Source organism: Podarcis pityusensis (genome assembly GCF_964106645.2).
Source record: "Podarcis pityusensis genome assembly, chromosome: 8".
In the NCBI taxonomy this organism is placed as follows: Eukaryota; Metazoa; Chordata; class Lepidosauria; order Squamata; family Lacertidae; genus Podarcis; species Podarcis pityusensis.
Genome location: NC_138033.1, coordinates 26,896,299 through 26,920,119, shown reverse-complemented (window position 1 = coordinate 26,920,119; position 23,821 = coordinate 26,896,299). Strand labels below are relative to the sequence as shown.

Genomic DNA, 23,821 nt, shown 5'->3' with positions numbered 1-23,821 from the left:
TGGGGCTACCCTTGAAGACAATGGTGTGTCCTATTGAGTTCTACCTCCTGCAAGCCCTCTGGAATGAAGTAATAACCAGGTATCTGTTTTAAATACCGTCTTCATCAATAGACGGCTTTCCTCCCACTTTTCTAAAGGACTTTTTATTATCATCATCCCCTTTAAACTTCCTCTATTGAGTTTTCCAATTGGCTCCGTTAACCAAGCATTCTGGCTCCTGCAGAGGGTGGCCTGTTAGCATTGCATTATAAGGCCCAATATCTATTATTCATTGGGAATTTAAAAGCAATCAAAAGGCACTCTGGGTCACTTTGCTATTAAAGCAATCTTCTGCTGCCAATGCCAAGTTTTCTCTCTCACTTAAAATACATTAATGACCCATTACAGGGACGGGATCCGAAGCAGGACTTATATATAGGAATGTCTTTGGAGATTTTGAAAAAGATATAAACAAACAGTCTCATTTTAATGTGTTCATTAAGAAGGATTTGAGAGGGACGAGGGACAAGGTATTTTCTGCCCCCGAGTTCCCAGGGGGGACAGGGATATAGGGGGAATGTCTGACTAGGGGTGACATTTCCTTATAGCCATGAATAATTTGAAGTTTTACTGGAGGGATAAGGAGGGAGAGTCACCAAGTCCCAGAAAAACAGAACCAGGGTTTTAAATAAATAAATAAATAAATAAATGTAGTCATTTGTCCTCAGAAAATGTTTCGATTTAAAAGAATTTGAGCAAAGATGCTGTCTCCAATTTCTCAATTTACACACACACACACACATATATATATATATATATATATATATATATATATTCCTTTTTTCCCCCAGTAAACATGAAAGATCACATTCATATAGGGTTGCCATATTTTCCCAGACAGAACTACCTTTAATGTGGAGGCTGCAGCCAAGCAGAAGCTCTGGCCGCGCAGTTTGCTGTGACCAGCAAGGTCGTGCCTGGGATCGGGCCCAGTCAAGGAGGCTCACCACTCTCTGGCCTCTCTGGTCCTGCCTGGCCCTTCCCCAGCAGCATCAGCAGCCCCCAACGGCTGCTCAAGCTGCACCAGAGGGGACGCAGGTGGCAGCCGCTGCAGCTGCCTCAGTGGTGGCTCCACAGTCTCTCCAGTCCTGCCTGGGCCTTCCCCTCCATCGCAGCTTGAGCAGCCGTTGGGGGCCACTTCTTTGGGGGAAGTCATGGTTGTTAAATTATAGAGCTTTGAACATAAGGTGCAAGGTGCAGATGTGGCCTTTTACTTGGAGGCTTATGACTTTTGAAGAAGAATAAGAAGCCTTGTTAAATTTCCGAAGCCATCACCATATGGATTTTTTTATGAGGATCAAGATAGGTAGGTAGGTAGGTAAGTAAGTAAGTAAGTATTTGCATTACCCAACATAAGTTAAGACAGTGTGAGAGCTTTTACATGGCACAGAAATTTTCCTCAGGCTGGTTGAAGGGGAGGGGCAAGGAAGAGATTATTTCTGAGGAAAGGCATGATTTGTCTGCTTGACTAATTTGAGTCTTAAACAAAATACTGTGGTGTGTCTAAATTAAGCTGATTGGCACAAAGCTCGTTATTTGGGCATCCAGACATGCAAATCATTTCTGCAAAACTTAGAAGTCAGCAAATGGGTCCTGCCCAGCAGCTTGGATTTTGTCTGCTGTTTTTGCTTGGGCAGGTGTGAGGAACCTCTGTCCCTCCAGATGTTGCTGAACTACAACTTCCATCATCCCTGGCTATTGGCCATGCTTGCTGAGGCTGATGGGAGTCAGTGTACAACAATATCTGAAGGACCAAAGGTTCCCCACAAACAAGGGAAGGCAAAGAGTCTGTTCAAATAGTTCAAGATGCAAGTTAAAAGGGATCAATGGAAATATGGGGAACAGCATTTACTGATGCAAAGACCACTTCCAGGCCTGCTGTAGTGGGACTTCACACACACACACACACACACACACACACCAATCTACTCTCAAGTGCCCTATGGAAAGGATCCTGATGGGTTTTTAAAATATAATAATAATAATAATAATAATAATAATAATAATGTGTGTTTTCACTAGCACAAGGGCTTGTGCACTAGCAGATGGATGAGTTTTTAATGTTGCACAATGAATCCAAGGTAAAGGCTAGCTGGAAACTCATGCAAAGGTTTGTGCAATCTGTCATGCAACCAAGTTACCAGCAACCTGCTTATGCATTCACTTGTACAACAATGTTCCACTGATGCAAAACACTGGAACAAGTATACTGCTAAGTGGCTTTAACGTACCACTACACTGGATGCCACCCAAATATCTGAACCTTACACGTAAGCCACCTTGACAGGATTTCTATCTGAAAGGCAAGGTATAAATCAGGGGTCGCAACCTAAGGTCCATGGGCCACAAGCGGCGCCCACCGCCCGCTCAGTCGGCTCCCGTGCACCACATTAAACTGGTGCGGAGCAGAGCAGGGACCGCTTTCCACGACACTGGCCGGCTTCCCATTGGCTGCAGGAAGCTCTTGCAGCCAATGGGAAGCTGCGCATGCCTCCTCCATGCCAGAAGGAGCACCGGAAATAGCGTTTGTGCATGCGTCTGCGGGACCGTTAACCGGCCCAAGCCACAAAAACTTTGCCAATCCCTGGTATAAATAATTGGAACAAACAAACAATTTTCTAAGAAACAAAGAATTAAAAAGTATTAAAAGTAGCACAATTTTATTGCTTTAACTGTTTTGTTATGGGATTTTTTATTGGTTTTTAATTTGACATTTGATATCAATTATGTATTGATTTTTTAGAGTTTTAAATTTCTTAGAAGCCATTTGGGCATTAAGTAAGCCATTACTATCTTTTTACCTGAAAATCGAAAGGGAACTTGTGGGGAGGCGGGGGGAACCTCACTTAGCAGAAGCAGTGGACAGGATCATTGTCAGGCATGGATCCCACTGATCCCAGGAGCTAACAGGGAAGTTGAGACAATGTGAGCTTGCACGAGCAAGATGCTGGTGGCCAACCACAGGTGGAAAAAAACCCCCAACATCGTCAAAGGGAAGGAAAACCAAAGTGCACAGCCACAGGACCTGAGGCAGACGTTGCAAACTGTTTCCGAAATCCTGTCTCACCGCATGGTTGGTAAACGAGAACAAAGACAGTGCTGTTGTTTGGAGTTCCTCTTTGCAGAGTTATAGGCAGGTAGCAAGGGCAGCCGTCTCCTTTGGTCCTAGCCAGGATGGGGAGAGAAATACCAGAGAAAAGGCACTTCACCATTTTGTAGCAAGAAATCCAGGTTTGGGCTCTGACTGAGGGTTCCATCTAACTAAGACTACAATCCTAACCACACTTACGCATACATAGGTCATGCCTACACTTTCCATTAAAAGCAGTATTATGCCACTTTAACAGCCATGTTCCTCCCAAAATATCAAGGTCCTATTTTTCAGTGGCATCAAGGGCAAAAGCTGTCACCATGGTTTGTGAGCTGGGGAAGTATACAGAGTTTGACGGAAAGAACAGGAAAACAACAGCGCCACCTAGACACAATTGGCAGTATTGTGGCTGAATGCATCAGGTTAGACAATAAAAGAGATTTCAAATATACAAAGATGACTTCTACTGAGACTGGCTCTTCGTTCATCTGTCCACATTTTCGCATCTTCTTGTGACTTTTTAAAAGCTTTTTGTGAAAAATTCATCACCATTTTAGTGTGAATTTCTCCTAATATACACATTTTTGTATGCAATCTTGCCTAACACACATATTTTTCGAAAGTGGCTTCCCCTAGTACCTATTACAACGCATTCTTGCATGTTATTTTCACCAGTACATGCATATATTTGGCTGTAGAACCATACAGCAAGAGTCAGAGAAACGTGAACTGCGTTTCCTTTCGTGTGTGTTATTTTGGACAGTGCAAATTATGTAAAGTGCCTTTAAATGAATCAAATGTCTTCCCCAAATGGACCCCACAAATTGACCTACTGTTTTCACAAGCAGTAGATTGAGCAACTCTCATCCCCCCTCAAAAGAAAAGAATGCTACTGAAACTTCCCCCAGAAGCTCCTTTGTTCAGGACAAAGCATGTTGGCTGCCTACAGCCAGACATTGTTAATTATTACAGTAGTTAAGGAGAATTTAAAAAACAAAACAAAAAATGAAGAGACAGGGGGAAACCCACATCCAGATGGCACCAGCATTACGGGGCAAAGTTATTACTCTCCTTGTATGCTCCAGTTCCTGAGTAAGCCACCATTGGCAATTTCTGTTATAATTAACGTCTTTAGGGCTAATGGGATTTCGGTCCCTTGGATAAAAGGTGCATTGTTTGCAACAGTAACTCCTGGGGTTTCTGCCATCCAGGCTGAGGTTAGAATGACCAGGAAATCTTAACTTTCATCTACCATTAGAGTCAAAGTGGCAGTTATATCCCCGGAAATTAAACCACTCGCTGCAGTGAAGTTTTAATGTCTGTGGCTGCATTTGACATCTCATGACTTATGGGACAGGGCAGTTCTTTTTCTCCTGGACTTTAAGCGTCTTCTTGGTCTTAAGAGCTACATCTGCACCGAGATGACACTCAGATGGGCATTTTAGGGGCTGCCTTCTGCTAAAAGTCGCTGTATCTCTAGACGAGATGACAGGCCAATAGACAGTGCAGCTCCAGGTCTGGGGAACAGAAAAAAGGGACTCTGTGATGCTGCAACCCAACATACACTTGAGAGAGCAATCCTGACTTCTCCATATAGTAGCTGGGATGGAAGATGAGGCGCAGGCAGATCGTTAGGCCAACATGGACCTAAATCAGGCCCAACGCAATTATGTTGTGGCAGTGGGGTTGGCTGGGGATCCAGTGGATCCCAGGCTGGCTCAGCCCCCCACCCTACCCCACCCCAGAAAGCTCTGTTTCAGGGCTTTGTCTTGGCTGCTGCCAGTATAAGGATCCCAAAGCAAGACCTCCGGTGAAGGTTGGCAGGGACACTTCTGTCCAATCCAATCTTCACCCTCCCCTGCCCAGCCCAGCAGCATAGGAGTCAACTCCTAGGGGCTAAGGCCCCTTCATCCCCACCAATAACATATTTCAGGGGGCCAGCCCCCTCCCCAAGTTGAAGGGCACTGCCATTCAAATCGTGTGTGTGTGCCATATCATGTGATCAATTATGTGGGGCAGGGCTTACCTAGCCCCCCATATTATATTCAAGTTAGCACCCCTGCCCAGTGCTAAGGAGGTTTAGAAGTGAGCAAGCATGCATGGAATCATAAAATTGTAGAGTTGGATGGGACCCTGAGGGTCATCTAGTCCAACCCTCTGCAATGTAGGAATATGCAGCTGCCCTATATGGGGATCAAACCTACAACCTCAGTGTTTAGGACTGTGTTGTCAGCAGGGTTCCTTTCTCCCTGACAAGGGAGTTTGCCAAGAGGCAAGAGAGGGCAGCCTATCTCTGGTTGCGCTGGCGAAGAAGGAACCCTCTAATGGCTGGTCTGCTTCCAGCAGGAATTTGCATTCCAACAGTCTTTGCATTTATATAGCAAAGGGGATGCACAGCTCAGCAAACAGGGGCATCCTGTTATCCCGTTCTGCAATTTTAAAAGTACAGTGGTACCTCGCAAGACGAATGCCTCGCAAGAAAAAAACTCGCTAGACAAAAGGGTTTTTTGAGCTGCTTCGCAAGACGATTTTCCCTATGGGCTTGCTTCGCAAGACGGAAACGTCTTGCAAGTTTGTTTCCTTTTTCTTAACACCGTTAATACAGTTGCGACTTGACTTTGAGGAGCAACTCATAGAACGCAGTGTGGTAGCCTTTTTTGAGGTTTTTAAAGACTTTGGTGATTTTTGAAGCTTTTCCAAAACTTTTCCGACACCGTGCTTCGCAAGATGAAAAAAATCGCAAGACGACAAAACTCGCGGAATGAATTAATTTCGTCTTGCGAGGCACCACTGTAGTCCATGCATTTGTGAAGCAGGGTGGCCACTTTCATGTCACCAAAAAAGAAGGATTGAAGAGGACACCAATTTGCATACAATTGACATGCACCCATTTACATGCATTGGCAAATATGTAGAAATAACGACTCTGATTTAAGCAGAAATACAGAAGATTTCGCCATAGTGACCAGATGACCTGTGTGCCTTCTCAGCCTGCTGTCCAGGTGCTCAGTGTTGATGGGACATTTTATGGCCTTCCTGCTCTCCCTTCCAAGGGCACTTTACTTTTAAACCAGACTTGGACAAGACAGCTCTTCAAATGGAAAATGCCCTCTGTAAAGTAGGACACATGCACACCCTATCCCTAAGGCAAGCCAGTGTGGTGTAGTGGCTAGAGTGTTGGACTAGGACCTGGGAGCCCAGGGTTCAAATCCCCACTCAGCCACAAAGCTCACCTTGGGCCTTAAACTCAACCCAGCCTACCTCACAGGGTGGTTGTGAGAATAAAATGTGGAGGAGGAGGAGGAAGAGAACTGTATGGGCCATGCTGGGATCCTTGGAGAAAAGGTAGGACAGAAATACCTAACAGGAGAAGTGCCCTTCCCACCAATGGTGCAATTCACTGTCCCCCTGCCCTCCACCATGCAACCATATGCTTTTAAATGCTTCTCCATAAGCCCCAACTCCTTTCTTCTACCCAGATAAAAATACTGGAAAAGACTGGATTGAAGATGAGAATGAAGGGCGTTGATTGTTCCTGGAGAAGCAACATCGTAGATTCCATGAGGCGACAAGAAGCTGTGCTGTGGAGGGATTTTGCTTCCATCCTTACTGCATCTGAGATACCTACAGAAGCCACAATGTTGCCCTTAATCCCACAACAAAATCAAATCAAAGAGCAATTAATATCCTGATACCTGTGGCCAGCCAGCCAAAGTGGTATAGAGCTGATGATTTCTTTTTCCATTTTACTTCAACTGTGGTTACTTTCTTCTCTGTTTTTCCCCCCAGCCCTTCTCTGGGCAAGTGGTTTTAGGGGCACCAAAGTTCACTTTTGTGGGTAACCTGCACTCTTAGCTGTTGATTTAATTAACTCAGGCTTCTGAGCTGCTTGACCATATCAGCTCCAGCGGGGCGAAATGATTCCAGGAATAAAATGGATTTATCACTTACATAATATTCCAGAAGGACACTAGCGGGTAGGGACATATGTGTTTGCATATTTTGATGTGGACAAAGCTATAAAATATAATATCAACAATCCTCAATATTATATATGCACAGAGAGAAATCATTTGGGCTGCAAGTGCAGAGATGTAACATTTCAAGACCTGACTTTCCAGTCATATCCATGCACCATACATTTAAAGTACAGTTCCCAGGATTCTTTGGGCAAAGCCATGGGTCTTTTAAACCCATGACTTCTCCTAAAGATCCTGAGAACTGTCGTTTGTTAAGGGCACTGGGAACTGCGACTCTGTGAGGGATAAACATCAGTTCCCCCAAGATTATTTAAGGGAAGCCAGATACGAGCACAGTGCTTTAAATGTGCTATAAATGTATAGCAATCTCAGTGTGTATCTTTGTCAGTTCCAGGGCAAGCTTGGGTTCTGCACATGTTCAGCATGGTTCAGTTGGAATCAGGGGAAAAGCAGCAGTGAAGAGTGCCTATTGGCTAGCACCCATGATGTTCATGCTATTTAGGGCTTCTTGTTCTGAAAACAGAACTGTATTGGCAAGGCTCCAGGGGCATAGGAAGGGAGGTGTGGGGGGCCCCCCGGGTGTCATCCTTGAGGGCGGTGGCAAAATGGCACACTGCGGGGGTGGCACTTACCGTGGGGCCTGGCCTGCAGCGTGCCTGAGCCATGCATCTCTCCTGGGAGTGGTTAGGGGCCTTGCGCTGGCCAAAACGGCAGTGTGGGGCTTGCATTCGCCAGGTGGACTCCATGGGCAGTTTGCCGCACCACTTCCCTGGGTGGATTGCTGTGCCACCCCCGTGCACGGATCGCCAAGGCACCCCCGTGGGCAGCTCGCACCCACCCACACCGCTCTGGGTGCCGGAGCAGCTAGCTACGCCCCTGCAAGACTCTTCTCATTTTAGCAGAACAACACAATGTCTTATTTGTGTCATGCCCTAAAACGTTCTACTTATTAAAATATGCTTGTAATCCATTTACAGTCGTACCTTGGAAGTCAAATGGAATCCATTCCGGAAGTCTGTTCGACTTCCAAAACATTCGGAAACCAAAGCGTGGCTTCTGATTGGCTGCAGGAAGTCACGGAAGCCCTGTCAGACGTTCAGGTTCCAAAGAATGTTTGCAAACTGGAACACTCACTTCTGGGTTTGCAGCATTCAAGAGCCAAAATGTCTGAATACCAAAGCATTTGGGATCCAAGGTACGACTGTATACTCTTACTGGTGATGGCTGTCCCCAAAATTGTTGCTCTAAGTTCTACTCAGAGTAGATGCATTGAAATTAATAGATCTAAGTTAGTCTTTTCCATTAATTCCAATAGGTCTAGGAGTAAAATTAACATTTGATAAAACCCTTTATTTCATTTGTTGTTTCATGTCGTCATTTCCCCTACAAAATTCATCCTACTGTTTTAAAAGCCAAGTGGGTTTTCTTTTCTTTAGATGAGAGATTTGCTGGAGAAACATATCTGTCCTAAAATCTATTATGAAATGGTTCACAATGAGCAAATAAAATGGCAGGCTATGCAGTCTGTGTTATCCTAGTGTTCACATGCATGCATTTTACATGGATGTGTGCTAGAGACAAGAATGCATCCACTCTCCATTCATAGGCTCGTTTGCACGCAATGATAAGCCAAACCATGGCTTAGGAAGAATGCTAAGTTATAGCCTCCACCAAAGAATTATAGTCTCCACCTAGGAGCCGCTGTTTGGTGATGATACTGAGCATTCTGTTAGAGACCCCGCTCGCTCTCAACAACATCTCAGTAATTTTTGGCCATTATAAACACTTTTCAAAGGGTTTCATTATCTCACTAATGCTCATAACAGCCTTCCAGGGCAGGCCAGTGTCATTATCTCCCTATTATAGGTGGAAGGATGGGACTGATTGCTTAAGATCAACTAGTGAGTTCACAGGGGCGAGATTCAGACTTAGGATTTCCTGCTTTATAGTTCAGCCTCTTAATCACTACATTTCACGAGCTCTCCCAGTTCTCAATCAGCTATCTGGCATAGTTATAAGGCAGCCATATATATTTACAGGCTAGCTGTGGGTGAGAGTGCCTCTGAGAATATGCAAAACCCTCTCCTCCTCCTCAAACTAGGCCCTGAGGGCTTTAGGCTGCCTGAACCTTCACCACCCTTCTGTTAGCAAGTGCCAGACCCAGTGAACACAGCCCCTTTCTTTCGGAAGATACCAGACATCAACCCCCTTCCGAAAACTCCCCAGTGATTTCCTTTATTCCCCTTAGAAAACTCCTTAAACTTTTCCTCGGTTGCTAAATGCCAGGCTTGTTTGTTCAGCTCCGTCTCTGCCTTTTAAGAAAGCTCATTGAAATCTACATTGATTTGTTATTTATCTAACTGCCAACAAAGACGGCCAAAAAAAAAGTCATAATTCTAGGCACTGGGGAGATTGAATTCCTGTATCACTGTTAGCTACATTAACTTGCTTCCTGGATCTCAATTCAATTAGGACAGCATTCCCTAGCATTAATAAATCAATACGGATGCCATTTTGATACATATATTTGAATGTCTTTCATTATATACTACAGGGGCAAGGATTAGAGTTGAAGGCGAAGTTAATGGGACATGACAAGGCAGATCAGGTTCAGTAGGTAGAGCTTTGGAGCCGTTAGCTGTAATTGCTTTCTGTTGCAAAAGATTGTGCCAACGATACACTGGAGCTGTTTAACAGGAATGGCGCAAGCCAGGATCCCCAACAGGACAGGAGAGAAACCAGCAGGTGAAGCTTCTTTCGCCAGACCCTCCAATCGTCCCTATTTTCCAGGGACAATCCCAGATTTACAGAAGCGTCCCAGTTTCCGATTTGACCCTAGAATGTCCCACTTTTCCTTAGGACGTCCCTATTTTTATCAGAGAAATGCAGCCCTCCAAGCTTGTCTATCTGGCCCTCAGAACAGGCCACACCCTTCACTGACCCTGCTTCATTGAATGCTTATGCCTGGCAGAATGTGTCCTTGACCTCTGGTAATGTTTTTTGTTTGCCTGCATGGAGGATAGAGAGGAACGGTTGAGTATGTATGTGTAGAAGCTAGACCACGCTACAATAGTGATATTTATATTTGCTGCCCTGCCTACCTTTGCCTCTGGCTCTGCCAACCAATGGCATGTGGCCCTCAGAAGATTGCCCTGAGCAGAATGTGGTGCTCTGGCTGAAAGGGGTCCTCCACCCCTTCCATAGGCCAAAGGGGTAGCGGTCTTCCAGCACCAGGGCTGGCACCACGAGCTGGCACTGATAGGCACTAGCTGACTGTACACACTGAGCAGAGTCCCCCAGGACCTGCTCCACCTCTTCACGCTTCCAACCTGCTTGCTTGTCTGCTCACCTCTCACTCTGGCCCAGACAGCAGTGGTGGTGAGAAGGAAGAGCAGGAGGCAATGCCACCTGCTCGGTGTTGGGAGGTTCCATTCCACCTTTTGTGGAATGGGATTGTTGTGTGTCACATGTCTGTTTACTTTCCAGCACAGATTGCTGGGTCCTGTGAGCGGAACTTCCGCTCTGTGTATTGTTTTTTTTAGTCTCCCTGAGAAGACAGCAAGGAGAGACGACATATTTCTTTGTTCTGATTTATGTAAAATAAATCCGTAATTTTAGTATGTATCCACAGCCTCAGCCTTTCTGTTGTGCAGTTGACGCTGCTACGTATAGTGTGCTCAAGGCAGCAAGCTTGAGTCGCTGATTTACGTCAGAGCCAGAGGTTGATGAATCTCCGCAGCATGATGGCCGAGAGGGAGATGTGTGCAGCAAGTGAAGGTGGCAGAGGAGCAGCAGCAGCTGGTGATCATGGCAGTGGGGTAGTAGATTCACTGAGAAAGGGGGGGGTATGGGAAGTGTCTTGCTGGAAGGACCCTCTAAAATCTGGAGTCAGCACTGCATAAGAACTTATGAAAAGCCCTGCTGGATCAGGCCAAAGACCCCTCTAGCCCTACATTTTGTTCTCACAGTGGCCAACCACATGCCTCTTGGAAGCCTGCAAAGGAGGATGTAATAGCACTCTGCCCAGCAATTGACATTCAGAGGCATACTGAGTGAAGGACAGATAAATATTATCATTATTATTGCTGCTGCAGACAACTCCCAATTTACACAGGGGTTATGTTCCAAGGCACCGCGTGTTTATGTATATTTGAAACACCATAAAAAAAGCCTGGAAACACTCTCTAAACCACTTGAAACCTTTGCAAAACCCTTTAAAAAACCAGCAGCATTTTACCAAACACCAAACTCCACTACAATCGTTCCCTCCAAACTTCCTTGCTCAAACCTGTACTCTCCACAAGCCTCAACCACTGGTGCAAGGGCTCCTGGGATTGTACTTGCAAAGGCTTGTAGGATTGCTAGGCACTGTTTTCACACCTTTTTTCCCTTTCTGGGATCTTTTAGGGCCATTTTTGCCACTTGGAAAATCACCACCCAGTTCAGTGTGATGTGCATGTGCACGATCATGTGTCAATGGGAAGCGTGTAAATTGGTTGTTGCGTGCAGGGCTTTTTTTCCCCAGCCACAACTCTCCAGAACGGCATTCCAGTACCTCTCAGCTGAGCCCTGGTAGTGTGGGAACAGACCTGACCAGCCAGTAAACATCCTCTATGTGGTCCAGAGAGGGTCTTCTCATGAGCCTGAGGCACAACAGGGCTTTGCTGAGGCTCTTCAGTTTCCCAGCTAACAGCTGATGTGAGGGAAAGCTGCACCTCAGCTGAGCAAGCCCCCAGCTGTTCTGGCTCACAGGAGCCAGAGAGGGCTTGGGTGAGGCCTCATTCAGCTGCTCTGAGACACAGGAACCTCAGTGGAGCAGCCTCAACAAGCTTCTGGCTGGTGAGGAGGCACACAAACCCTGACCCCAGAGAGATCCTCTTTGGGCTCTAGGATGGGTCTTCTGAGAGAGGTGTATTCTGGCACCTTTTTCTCTAGAAAAAAAACACACTGGTTGCATGTATTATCAATTGGCTCACCTCCTATTCAATTTGTCCTCACCACAACCCTGTGAGGTAGGTTAGGCTGCGAGTCACAAGGTCACCAATGAGATTCATGGCCAAGTAGAGAGTCAAACCCAGGTCTCCTAAGTCCTAATTTAACACTTTTATGCATAGAATCAGATTAGTCAGTAGGGGAACCCCCTGTAAGTACCCAACACAGAACCTAATTGCTGTAAAGCAGCTTTCCTCAACTTTGTGCCCTCCAGATGTTTTGCACGACTACAACTCCCATCAAGCATCCAACATGGCTGATGGGAGCTTTAAAAAGATAAAGGAACCCCTGACCATTAGGTCCAGTCGTGACCGACTCTGGGGTTGCGGCGCTCATCTTGCTTTATTGGCCGAGGGAGCCGGCGTACAGCTTCTGGGTCAAGTGGCCAGCATGAGTAAGCCGCTTCTGGCGAACCAGAGCAGCGCACAGAAATGCCGTTTACCTTCCCGCCGGAGCGGTACCTATTTATCTACTTGCACTTTGATGTGCTTTCGAACTGCTAGGTTGGCAGTAGATGGGAGCTGTAGTAAAAAATAAAAACAAAAATGTATTGAGAACATCACGCTGGCAAAGGCTGCTGTAAAAATTATCAGACACTTCACACTGGCCCTTCGAATTCTCCTATTATAATAGAGAGCCTTGTTATGCCTCTGTGTCTCTACAGTTCTTAAGATCTCCCCATTTCAGATTGATTGGGACAGTCATGATTGCCAAGTGAGAAGCTCAAATCTTTGTTCCTTATCCATTCACTTTGCTGCTAGGTTCCTTAAGAAGATACGAACTGAGTTGTCCATCAACATGACTCCTGGAGACAATCAAATAGGCACCTTGCAAAATGCAGTATTCATCTCTTAAAGGTCTTAAAAGCATTTCTCAGTTATGAATGGTCTGGAGGGAGTGATTCCTAGTGCATCTAGGGATAAATAAAGATGGAAAATAATAGCATATCAATAGTATTGCAACTTACCTTCTCTCTCGGCACATAGGGACATGCCTCATCCCACTTGTTCTCCAAGATTAGATAGACAAAAGATTACATTTAGGAGCTTGAAAATGCAATTATTGTCCATCTTCTTTGGGTAAAAAGTATTACAATTCAATCATACTCCTTTTCTCTTGGAATCTGCCAGAGACAAAAACACCCCACAAATTTGTATCAGCAAGTTCAAATCAAATCAAAAACAGCAAAAACATAAATAACGTTTAACGTTTTTGACCAAAAGAGAAAATTGAAGCAGAAGGCATGCATTAAATTGCTAAGTTTTAGGTCCTGCAAGGAACAATATGCAAGGCATCCCTTACTTTTATAATAATAATAATAATAATAATAATAATAATAATAATAATAATAATTTATTATTTATACCCCGCCCATCTGGCTGGGTTTCCCCAGCCACTCTGGGCAGCTTCCAACTGAATATTAAAAACAGTACAGCATCAAACATTAAAAACTTCCCTATATGAAAACATTATTCTTGTACAAATAAGATGGGGACCATAGGAAGCTGCCTTACACTTTTATTTTAAATCTTGTTGGGATTTATGTGAAAATTGCTGTTTGGTTGTGCATTTGTTAATGTTTTCTTTATTGTTCACGACTACTTCTGTTATATTGCATTTATGCATTTTTTTCATGTTGCAAGCCACCTTGAGGATGGTTTGAACTGTGGAAAGGCGGCATACAAATAAAATTATGTATGTACAACTTTTGGACATTAACTCAGTATTGTCTACATTGGCTGGCTGTGGCTCTCCAGGGTTTCAGGCAGGAAACTATTTCCAAGGCCTACCTGGATATTCAAGAATTGAACCTGGGACCTTCTGCATGCAAAGCAAATGCAGGGAATGCCGTCTCTTAGATATTCGGGGTCTGGGTCATTTACGGCTTTAACACTAGCATGGGCCTCTTGAATTGGGCTGGGAATGAACTGGCAGCCAATGCAGCTGTTTTAAAACATGAGTGATATGAGTTCTAAATGGAACCCCAGACAGTAATCTGGCTACTGCGTTTTGGACCAGTTGAAGTTTCCGAGTTGTCTTCAAGAGCAGCCCCAGGTATGGCACATAGCAAAATTTGGATCCATGCATATACATTAGCATATAGAGATGTTCTGCAAATCTGTGTCCTCACTTGTTCTCCTCTCTGAAGATGCATAAGTGGCCACCTTGAAAGCATCTGCTACAGTCCTGGCTTACTGCCTGTCCCCATAAAATGTGTGCAAAGCCTCTGCACTGGAAGCTGCTAGAAGTGGCTTGCTGGGTGCACTGAAGCCGCTGTGCCAGCTTTCTGGCAGGTGGGTCACCGTCACTTATTGGGAGGGAGAAAGGTGAGGTGGCAGGGAGGTGGGTGTGGTGCAAATACCCAGCGGACCCAACACACCAACAGAACCAATCCAGCGCTCCTGCTGGTGTTTTCCCACTGCAATAATATCTCTGCTGACTTAGATGCTTTGGCTGAGAATCCTGCATTGCAAGGGGTTAGGCGTGATGAGCCCTGGAGTCTCTTCCAACTCTGCAATTCTAAGATTCTATGCCAGGGTTTGAACCAGTGGCCTTCTGCATGCGAGCAGATGGTACACTGCTGAGCTCCAAGCCCTTTCTTGCCTTGCTGCTTGAAATATACTCAGAGTCGCAAAGTGATTTCATGCTCTTTATTCAGCTCATAGTGGTGAGGAGGAATGAATAAATGTCCCCTCACAGTATCTGCTTTATATACATTATTTACACAATGGGCTGCACATGATTGGCTAATTCTGGAATTCTACTGTAAGCCAATCAGGTTGTGGATTCACTTCTATCTGGAGCAGGATTGGGTGGTTCCTGCCAACCAATCATACTGCTGCATTGTTCTAGGACCAATCAGACTGCTGCATTCTGAATCCTATTGTTCTAGGACCAATCAGACTGCTGCCTTTTGGATCCTATTGTTCTAGGACCAATCAGACTGCTACCGTTTGGATCCTATTCAACTCAGTACATAACACCCCTCCCCTCTAAGTTCCAGTCCTGCCCGGGAGGTCGCATTCATAGTCCTCAAGGTATGCCGGCGGCCTACGTGTGCGTTGTGGCCTGGGGTGTTCCCTGGTCCGGGCTCCGGGTTCTGGCTCGTGTTCCAAGGATGCTGGCTGTGATGCGGCTGTTTGGTCTGGTGCAACCGGCTCGCTCAGTCGTGGTTCTGGTTCCGGTGTCCTTTCGGCCTCACGGGTCCTCTCTGTATTTACTGATTCTGCCTCTCCTGCTGGCCCCTCCTGCTCTATGGGCCTCACTGCCCCGCTGTTCCCTTGGGACTCCTCTGACCTGTCCTCCTCCTGGTTTTCTCCCGGGAATCGTCGCCGTATCTGGTCGCAGTGGCGGCGCCAGCATTGCCCCCCATCCGTTAGCACCTCGTACGACACGGGGCCAGTGACCCTGGTGATTGTGGCGGGTACCCATGCTGGGCCTGCCCCAAAATTCTTTGCGTACACTGGGTCCTGGGCCTCGAAGGTCCGGGGGTTCCTGCCTTCCCCCACCACTACCTCATCCTGAGCTCTATCGGGGTGAAGGCGGTCCAATCTGATTGCAAGGCGCCGACCCATTAGTAGTTCAGCGGGGCTCCGGCCAGTCGTTGAGCTGGGGGTGCTGTGCTGTGCTAGAAGGAATGTGGCAAGGCGGTACTCCCAGTCCCCTTGCGTCATGCGGCGAAGGGTGTCCTTGGTGGTCCGCACCATGCGTTCTGCTTGGCCATTGGTGGCAGGGTGGAACGGCGCCGAACGGATGTGGCGGATGGCGTTCTGCGCTGTGAAGGTTTGGAATTCTCCTGACGTAAATGCAGTCCCGTTGTCTGAGACGAGAGTGTCAGGGAGCCCGTGGGTTGCAAACAGCCTGCGTAGTACCCGGATGGCTGCGGACGTGGAAGTGGACGGTACCAGTGCGACTTCCAGCCATTTGGTGTAGGAGTCCACCACTATGAAGAATGTTTTCCCCTGAAAGGGGCCAGCGAAATCCACATGCAGGCGTGACCATGGTGCTCGGGCGGACTCCCAGGACTGGACTGGGGCCCTTGGGGGATCTGGGCGGGATTCTTGGCAGGCCTGGCAGTGTTTGACCCAGGCCTCTATCTCTCCATCGATCCCCGGCCACCACACATAACTCCTGGCAAGGGCCTTCATTCTTACTACCCCTGGATGTGTCTCGTGTAGGGCTGTGAGGACCCTTTTGCGGAGGGGCTGGGGAACAACGACTCTGCTTCCCCATAACAGGCACCCCTTGTGGGCCGACAGTTCATGTTTGCGGGTTGTGTAGCCGGCGAATTCTGGCCCGGGGCTGCTGCTGGGCCATCCCCTCCACACCCAGTCCAGGACCCGGGAGATGACCCTATCTTTCTTGGAATGGTGTGCAACTTCTTGTGCCTGAATGGGGCGGTCGGGAAGCAGCTCCAGGCTCATAACCTCTTGTGCAGGTGCTGGGTCAGGGCCTGTTTCCGGTAGTGGTAGCCTGCTGAGGGCGTCCGCATGGCCCATCGCCTTCCCAGGTCGGTGAATCAGTGCATACTGGTAGCTGGCAAGGAAAATTGACCACCTGAGGACGCGAGGAGACAGCACTTGGGGGGTCTGCTTTTCGGGGGCAAACAAGCCAAGCAACGGCTTGTGGTCAGTCACCACGGTGAAGGGCCGCCCGTACAAGAAATCATGGAATTTTTTTACTCCCTTTACGATTGCCAGACCCTCCTTGTCGATTTGCGAGTAGTTCCGCTCGGTTGTGTTGAGTGTCTGGGAAAAGTACGCCACCGGTACCTCTCTTCCATCCGGGAGTTGGTGCCCCAGGACAGCTCCAATGCCATAGGGTGAGGCGTCGCATGCTAGCACCACCGGCAGCCTCTCGTCGAAGTGTGCCAAGACCGAGTTTGAGACAAGCAAGTCCTTGACTGCCTGGAATGCGGCCTCCTGGCGCTGGCCCCACGCCCAAGGGGCCCGCTTGTCCAGGAGTCTGTGTAGGGGCTCCGCTACCGCCGCCTTGTGGGGAAGGAAGGAATGGTAAAAGTTCAATAGTCCCAAGAAGGCCTGAAGTTCAGTCTTGCTCTTGGGCGCTGGGGCATCACAAATGGCCCGTACCTTGTCCCCAGTCGGGTGGACCCCTTCTGCGTCCACCATAAATCCCAGAAAGTCCACCTGAGGCACTCCTAGTAGACATTTTTCCCGCTTCACCTTGAGACCCGCCGTCTGGAAACGGTGCAGAACGGTGCGGAGGCGGTCCTCAAACTCCTCTGGTGTGGGGCCGGCAATCAACACATCATCGAAGAAGGGGGTGACGCCAGGAATCCCTTTAAGGAGAGAGTCCATTATATTCTGGAATATGCCTGGTGCCACGCTGACACCGAATTGCAGCCGCTTTACCCTGAACGCTCCTCTGTGCGTCACAATCGTCTGTGCCTCTGCTGTGGCCTCATCTACTGGCAGCTGTTGATATGCTTGGGCCAAGTCCAGCTTGCCAAAAATTTTCGACCCAGCCAGGGTGGCAAGGACATGGCTGACCACTGGCACTGGGTATGCGTGGGCCGTGAGGGCCTTGTTTATGGTACATTTGTAGTCTGCGCAGATGCGGACCGAACCATTAGGCTTGACGGGTGTGACGATTGGGGTTTCCCAGGGAGCATTAGGCACCGGCTCCAGCACTCCTTGCTCTACGAGTCGGTCCAATTCCTCGTCTATACGGGGTTTCAAGGCGAACGGGACCCGGCGGGCCTTGAGCCTGACCGGTCGTACTGCGGGGTCAAGCTGTAGCGCAATGGGGGGGCCCGTATACTGTCCCAATTTCCCATCGAAAACCCCTGGAAATTCCTTGCATATGGCGTCCACGTCCACTTGTAAGCTAGTGTGGTTCACCCCGGTGACAGCTAGCCCCAGTGGTCCAAACCATGCCAATCCCAGTAAGCTAATGTAGGGGCCCTTGACCACAAGCAAGTCCAGTTGCCGCGTCCGCCCTCGGTATTGCACCCTGAAGGTCCCCACCCCCATTGTGGGGACCTTACGTTTCTGGAAGTCCCGGAGGGTGAATGGGGCCGGCCTGAGTTTGGGACCCCCAGTGGGACACAGTTTCCTTAAGGTCCTTGCCGAGATTATGGATAGAGTTGAACCCGTGTCAAGCTCCATGCGGCATGGGGCCCCCTCTATCTGTACCTCTACATGAATTTTCTCTACGTTGGGGTGGGGCAACTGGTATACCTGGAAGTCCGTGAGCTCCGTCGAGTTGCCTTGGTGCGTTGGGCCCCGGGACCTGGGGCTCTTGGATTGGTCATCTGATGCCTGGTGTCGGGTGGGCCGAGCCCGACACACCCGGGCGATGTGTCCCGATTTTCTGCACTGCCTGCACTCTGCGTTGCGGAAACGGCAGGTCCTCCTCTCGTGACTCTCCCCGCAGCTTGCGCAGTTCCCTCCTTCTCGTCGAGGCAGCTGTGGTCTGTGCGCTGCTTGAGTGCGCTGCTGTACTCGGTGCACCTCCTCCCTGTCGGATCCTGAGTCGTCGGTGAGGTCTTCATGGTGGACCCTCGGTTGGGATGGCAGGCTCGGCCGTGCCTCTTGGGTCGACCTCTCGGCAGCTTCTGTTGCCAGGGCCTCCTCCAGAGCGACCTGGAACGTTAGGTCCTTCTTAGCGTAGAGGCGCCGTTGCAGCTTCTCATCCTTCAGGCCACCGACGAGGCGGTCACGAAGCATGTTCTCCAGCTCTGAGAAGTTGCAGAACCGGGCGGCTTGGCGGAGAGAGGTCACAAACCCAGTTATGGTTTCCCCAGGGGCTTGCCGCTTTGCGTAGAAGGCATTTCGACAAGCCACCACTGAGGGCTGCGGCGAAAAGTGCCCCTTCAGCTGTTCCATTATTGTTTTGTATGGAACAGTAGCGACGTCTTCAGGCGCAAGGAGAGCCCGGGCGATTTCAAACGTCTCCTCTCCGCAGACGCTGAAGAATATCGCCCTCTTCTTGGCGTCTTCTTCGTCGGTGACCCCTTTGGCTTCTAGGAGGAAGGTGAAACGGGAGGCGTACGCTTCCCAGTCTCCAGATGCTGGGTTGAATGGCGAGAAGCTGCTGTTGGCTGCCATTCTGAGTTCCTTGTGCCCCGGAGCTGAAGCCTGGATACACGGTGCGAGGCAGCGGTGCGGCAGTTGGCGGTGCTGCGGTGCTGTGTGTGGCAGTCAGCTCAGCGGGATCCCACCTTCGTCGCCAGTGAAATATACTCAGAGTCGCAAAGTGATTTCATGCTCTTTATTCAGCTCATAGTGGTGAGGAGGAATGAATAAATGTCCCCTCACAGTATCTGCCTTATATACATTATTTACACAATGGGCTGCACATGATTGGCTAATTCTGGAATTCTACTGTAAGCCAATCAGGTTGTGGATTCACTTCTATCTGGAGCAGGATTGGGTGGTTCCTGCCAACCAATCATACTGCTGCATTGTTCTAGGACCAATCAGACTGCTGCATTCTGAATCCTATTGTTCTAGGACCAATCAGACTGCTGCCTTTTGGATCCTATTGTTCTAGGACCAATCAGACTGCTACAGTTTGGATCCTATTCAACTCAGTACATAACACTGCTGTTTTTTTAAATTGTGTGTGTATGTACCTGAATGAATACTGGATTGTAAGTAGTTATGCTCTCTAAACAAGGGACCCTCTAGAGTGGTTGGTTCAACTGGGGGGGCGGGCGGAGGGAACTAAGCTATTAAAAGCAATTAGGACTTGGAATGCTCTTTGAAACCAGGTGGCTTTGCTTTAAAATGCACCTTCATCTGTAGCAATAAGGCATTTATGTACTTTTTCCATACTTTGAAAAATACAAAGAGGTGGGAGATCTTTTTCATTACCTATTTTATCACACACCCTCCTACAATGCAAGTAGGGAGAGGGAGCTAATACCCCAATCCAAACCAAAGATTATACTCAAATGTTGGAATAGAGGGAATTGTCCATTTTGCTTCTCTCCGCTTCTCATTTTTCCAATCTTAAATTTAGTTCCCCACATTTCTGCAACAACTTGCAGGGACGGGGAGGGAGAGTTTAAAAATCCTCCTGAAAATTCATCAGCATTTTAAAGCGACTGTCTCCTAATAAACAGAGAAAGCTGGCATTGGGGCTGCCACTGACACTCAGCATTTGCCACCTGAAGCGACTGACTCACTCTGCCAAATGGCTGGACTGGCCTTGCATATCACATTTTTTTCCACCCAAATGTCAACTTACTTTGGCGTAAGCGTCATCAAGCTCAGCTGGACGAATCTGTCAGTTTTGGTTCCTCTCGGGTTTCTCGTTTTCCCAGTCTGAAATCCTGCCCCTGACATTTCTGCTGCAGTTTGTACTTTCTTAAAGCCCTCATTTGTTAAGTGCTCATGTCTCCTAACAACACAGTTTTACTGCAGTTTTGGCAAAGGTTCAAGGTCCTTGTATTAATTTACAAAGCCCTGAACAACTTAGGTCCAGGGTACCTCAGCAACCACCTGAACCCTTATATTCCAGCTTGATCCCTGTGATCATGTGTAGGAGAACATTGCCATGCTGGCTGGGGCTGATGGGAGTTGTAGTCCAAATCATCTGGAGAGCGCCAGGTTGGCCAAGTCTGCCATAGACCATATGACGGGGAAAGAGTTTGTGTCATTTTAATGGAACAGCGCAGGATTTCATTTTAATGTTCATTTCCATTCTCCAAGTTTTTTCCTCTATGTTCTGCCAGAACTCCAGGAACCTCAGCTCACTTGCACTTCTGTCGCTCCCTCCCTCGCTTCAAGCTTCAGACCATTCAAAGCCAGACTTGTAAGAGCTTTGCACTTTCCACCGCTTGCCAGGCTAAACATGGTGACGGCTGCCCTTTCTGAGCTACCACATGCGGGTTCATGACCTCTGGAGGTACACAGGACGTTAACCTCCTCTGGGGTCCTATTTAGCTTGGCCATATTGGACTAAAAGAAATGAAACGTCTATTCAATTAACGAACTGCGAATGAGAAGTTTTCCACCTCCTAGTTGTACATTTCCCCATAAACAATAAGTTCGCATGCGTGTGATTTTCTTTTTTAAAAAGAAAAAAGAAAAACCTGTTGCCATGAGAGGGATTATTCTTTCTCCCTGTCAGGTTCCTGTCGAAAAACATGACAGCGGCTCTTACTCGAAAGTACGGAAGAGCTGTTTATTCAAGCTAAAAGTGGTGCAGGCTCAACAGGAAGAACAAGGCCCAGAAGTCAGGATTCCAAAGTACATGGGCAAGGCAAGACGTTCATAATAAAGAGAAGCCAGGAAGATGACACACAGCTGACACATCTCTCCAACCAAGTTTGTAAAGATGGCGGAGGGCTTGCTCATGGGACTCTCCCTTTGGTTCAGCCCTGCATGTGTGCTCCATCCGTGCAGGTGCATATGATCGTACCTACAGAAGTGGCACCTTGTTCTTGGTGACAGGGCTATGTGCTACCCCTCCGCCTCCGTCTCCTCCTGTTCAGCCCTGGCTGACTGAAGTCCTCCCCCCCCACCCTGATGTGGCTCTGCATTCCTCAGGAGAGATGGGGAACAGACGTGTCAAGCCTCTCTCTTCCATCCCTGCATGCCTACCTTCCACCCCACCCCCTGTATCTGCTCCTAACGTCCGTCCTCCTCCTCTTGTGTCTGTGGATACCAGAGCTGAAGGGCCTATGACACCTACGTACACCTACTGTTAGGGTGGCAAGAAGAAGGCAACATTCCTGCACCTTTAATAGTTGCATGACAAGCTGCACCTACTGAAAACCTTTTTTTTTTTTTTTACACAATTACAGAAGCCCTGCCCTATTTTGAATCTGGCCACCCTGCCTATTGTGCCCAGACTCTTCACACCTGAGAAGGAAGAGAAATACGTGAGAGTATTTGGGAGGGGGAGGCACATTAATTGACAGATACAAGCTTGGATATTGTACAATATAGATCTATTCTAAAGCAGCATCCTTGAAATTTTAGCTATGCCACTGAAGAAGAGAAACAAAACATGTCTAGCAAGCAATAATATTCACTTGTATCAGATTGCTCATGGAAACTGATTGCAGTGGTTATTAGATGCCAAATAATTTAATCTGTACGCTATCATGTTATTTATAGCATTGCAGGGAGGTGGACTAGACCCTGATGTTCCCTTCCAACTCTACAATTCTATGATTCTATACATTTCAGTTTGAGAAGTAAAAGTGCCTTTCTGTGGATGTATTCAGACTTGGAGATGGTTGTGTTCGTTTTCTTGGTTATACATTGTAATCCTAGCACTTTTGCTCCAGCTTCTAACATTCCCTTGGAACTGTGCCCTTTTGATCAATACACCACCATGTTGCATTAAACTCCACTCACACCAGAGTACATGGTGCGACACTACAGAGGAAGTCATTGAGTGTCACCACCACCATTTATGCAAATATATGCTTCTGCTCACCCATGATTAACCCATGAAAATGGTGGGAAACTGTATGCTGCAATACCACTTCAAAATTCATCATGTGAGTGGCTGTGGCAATGAAAACAGCAGGCAAATTATAGCACAAAACTTCTACAATTTTCCAGGCTAAGAGGGCTGCCAACATTGGGGGGGGGGGGGACAGCACACAAATGAATGATAAATTTCCATTAGATTTCCAGAAACAGCTTTTACTTTGTGTGAAAAATACAAAAATTATCAGGTAAGGAAATGTCAGGAATGGAATAAAGGGCTGTCTGAATGCCATCTAAATTTGGATGTGAGGCTTCTTTCAGTCCCTTTTATTGTTGATACAAATCTGGAAGGGAAACGTCAGAAAAAGGAACTGAGTTGGAGCCCAGCTGGTTGCAGGTGTTTTGATGATTGGGCGGGGGGCTTTTTGGTTACATGCTTTTAAAGGCAACACAAGCAGGAAGTTGATTTTTACATGCTAGTCTCCTTGCTGTATGCTTCTAAACTCTCTTAAATCCAGAACACCTAGCAATTTGGACTAAAACTAGAAGTAGGAAATGGTTTTCAGCCTGAGGGCCACATTACTTTCTGGGTAAAACTCCAAGGGCCACAGGTCAGTGGTGGACAGGGTCAGAGGCAAAAGTGGCTAGGCCAGTAAATGCTAATTTTACCTTTGTGCAGTAGGCTAGTTTCTATACAACCCTCTATATCCACTACCCAGGCAAACAAGAGTCATTACCAGAATTCAAGGACACTTTCCATACCCCTCAACCATCCCGATTTGAGCGGGACATCTGGAATTGCAGAAGCCATCCCAGCTTCTGACTGGATCCTGGAATGTCCTATTTTTTGGTCTCACACTCTCACACGAATCAACTGGCTCGCACCAGAGCACCAAACCAAAAGACACTCTGTGCAGAGCCTAGAAAATTTTATTTTTCACTTCATAATTTATTTATTAAAGCTTTTTTTTATGATACGAGGTAAAAACTAATCAACATAAAAGCAAAAGCAGAAAAAGAAAAGAGAGAGTTGAGCATGGAAAAGGGGGAAAGAAAGAAAGAAAGAAGAAAGAAAGGAAAGAAAAAAGAAAAGGAGAAAAAGGAGAAAAAGAAAAGAAAAGGGCTTCCGATTCTCCATCCGTCAGTCACATAAAAATAATTATTCAAAACATTCACTCATTTTTTTGGCAATGAACTGCATTGCAAAATTTGGAGAAGTATGAAATGCAAAGGATAATTATGATCTGCACATTAGTGTGGGAGATGCAGCTCATGTCAGTTTGCGTGAGGAATTCACAGAAACCAAT

The 23,821-nt window shown here is 47.3% G+C and overlaps 1 protein-coding gene across 5 annotated transcripts in view; it reads right to left on the bottom strand.

Moving 5' to 3' along the window:
- The window catches only part of LOC308483217 (uncharacterized protein), a 70,747-nt gene that overhangs the window by 17,425 nt on the left and 29,501 nt on the right, over positions 1–23,821 (bottom strand). For 4 of the 5 annotated variants that reach the window (XR_013989607.1, XR_013989608.1, XM_081016851.1 and 1 more), the window contains one exon: positions 13,070–13,225. Coding sequence is in view for 2 of the 5 variants with exons in the window: in XM_081016851.1 (XP_080872977.1) it covers positions 13,070–13,101 (32 nt within the window). In the remaining 3 variants the exon portion in view is untranslated. Of the gene's footprint in view, positions 1–12,152; positions 12,908–13,069; positions 13,226–23,821 lie in introns of those variants that run through there. The other variant, XR_013989606.1, reaches the window with a different exon arrangement.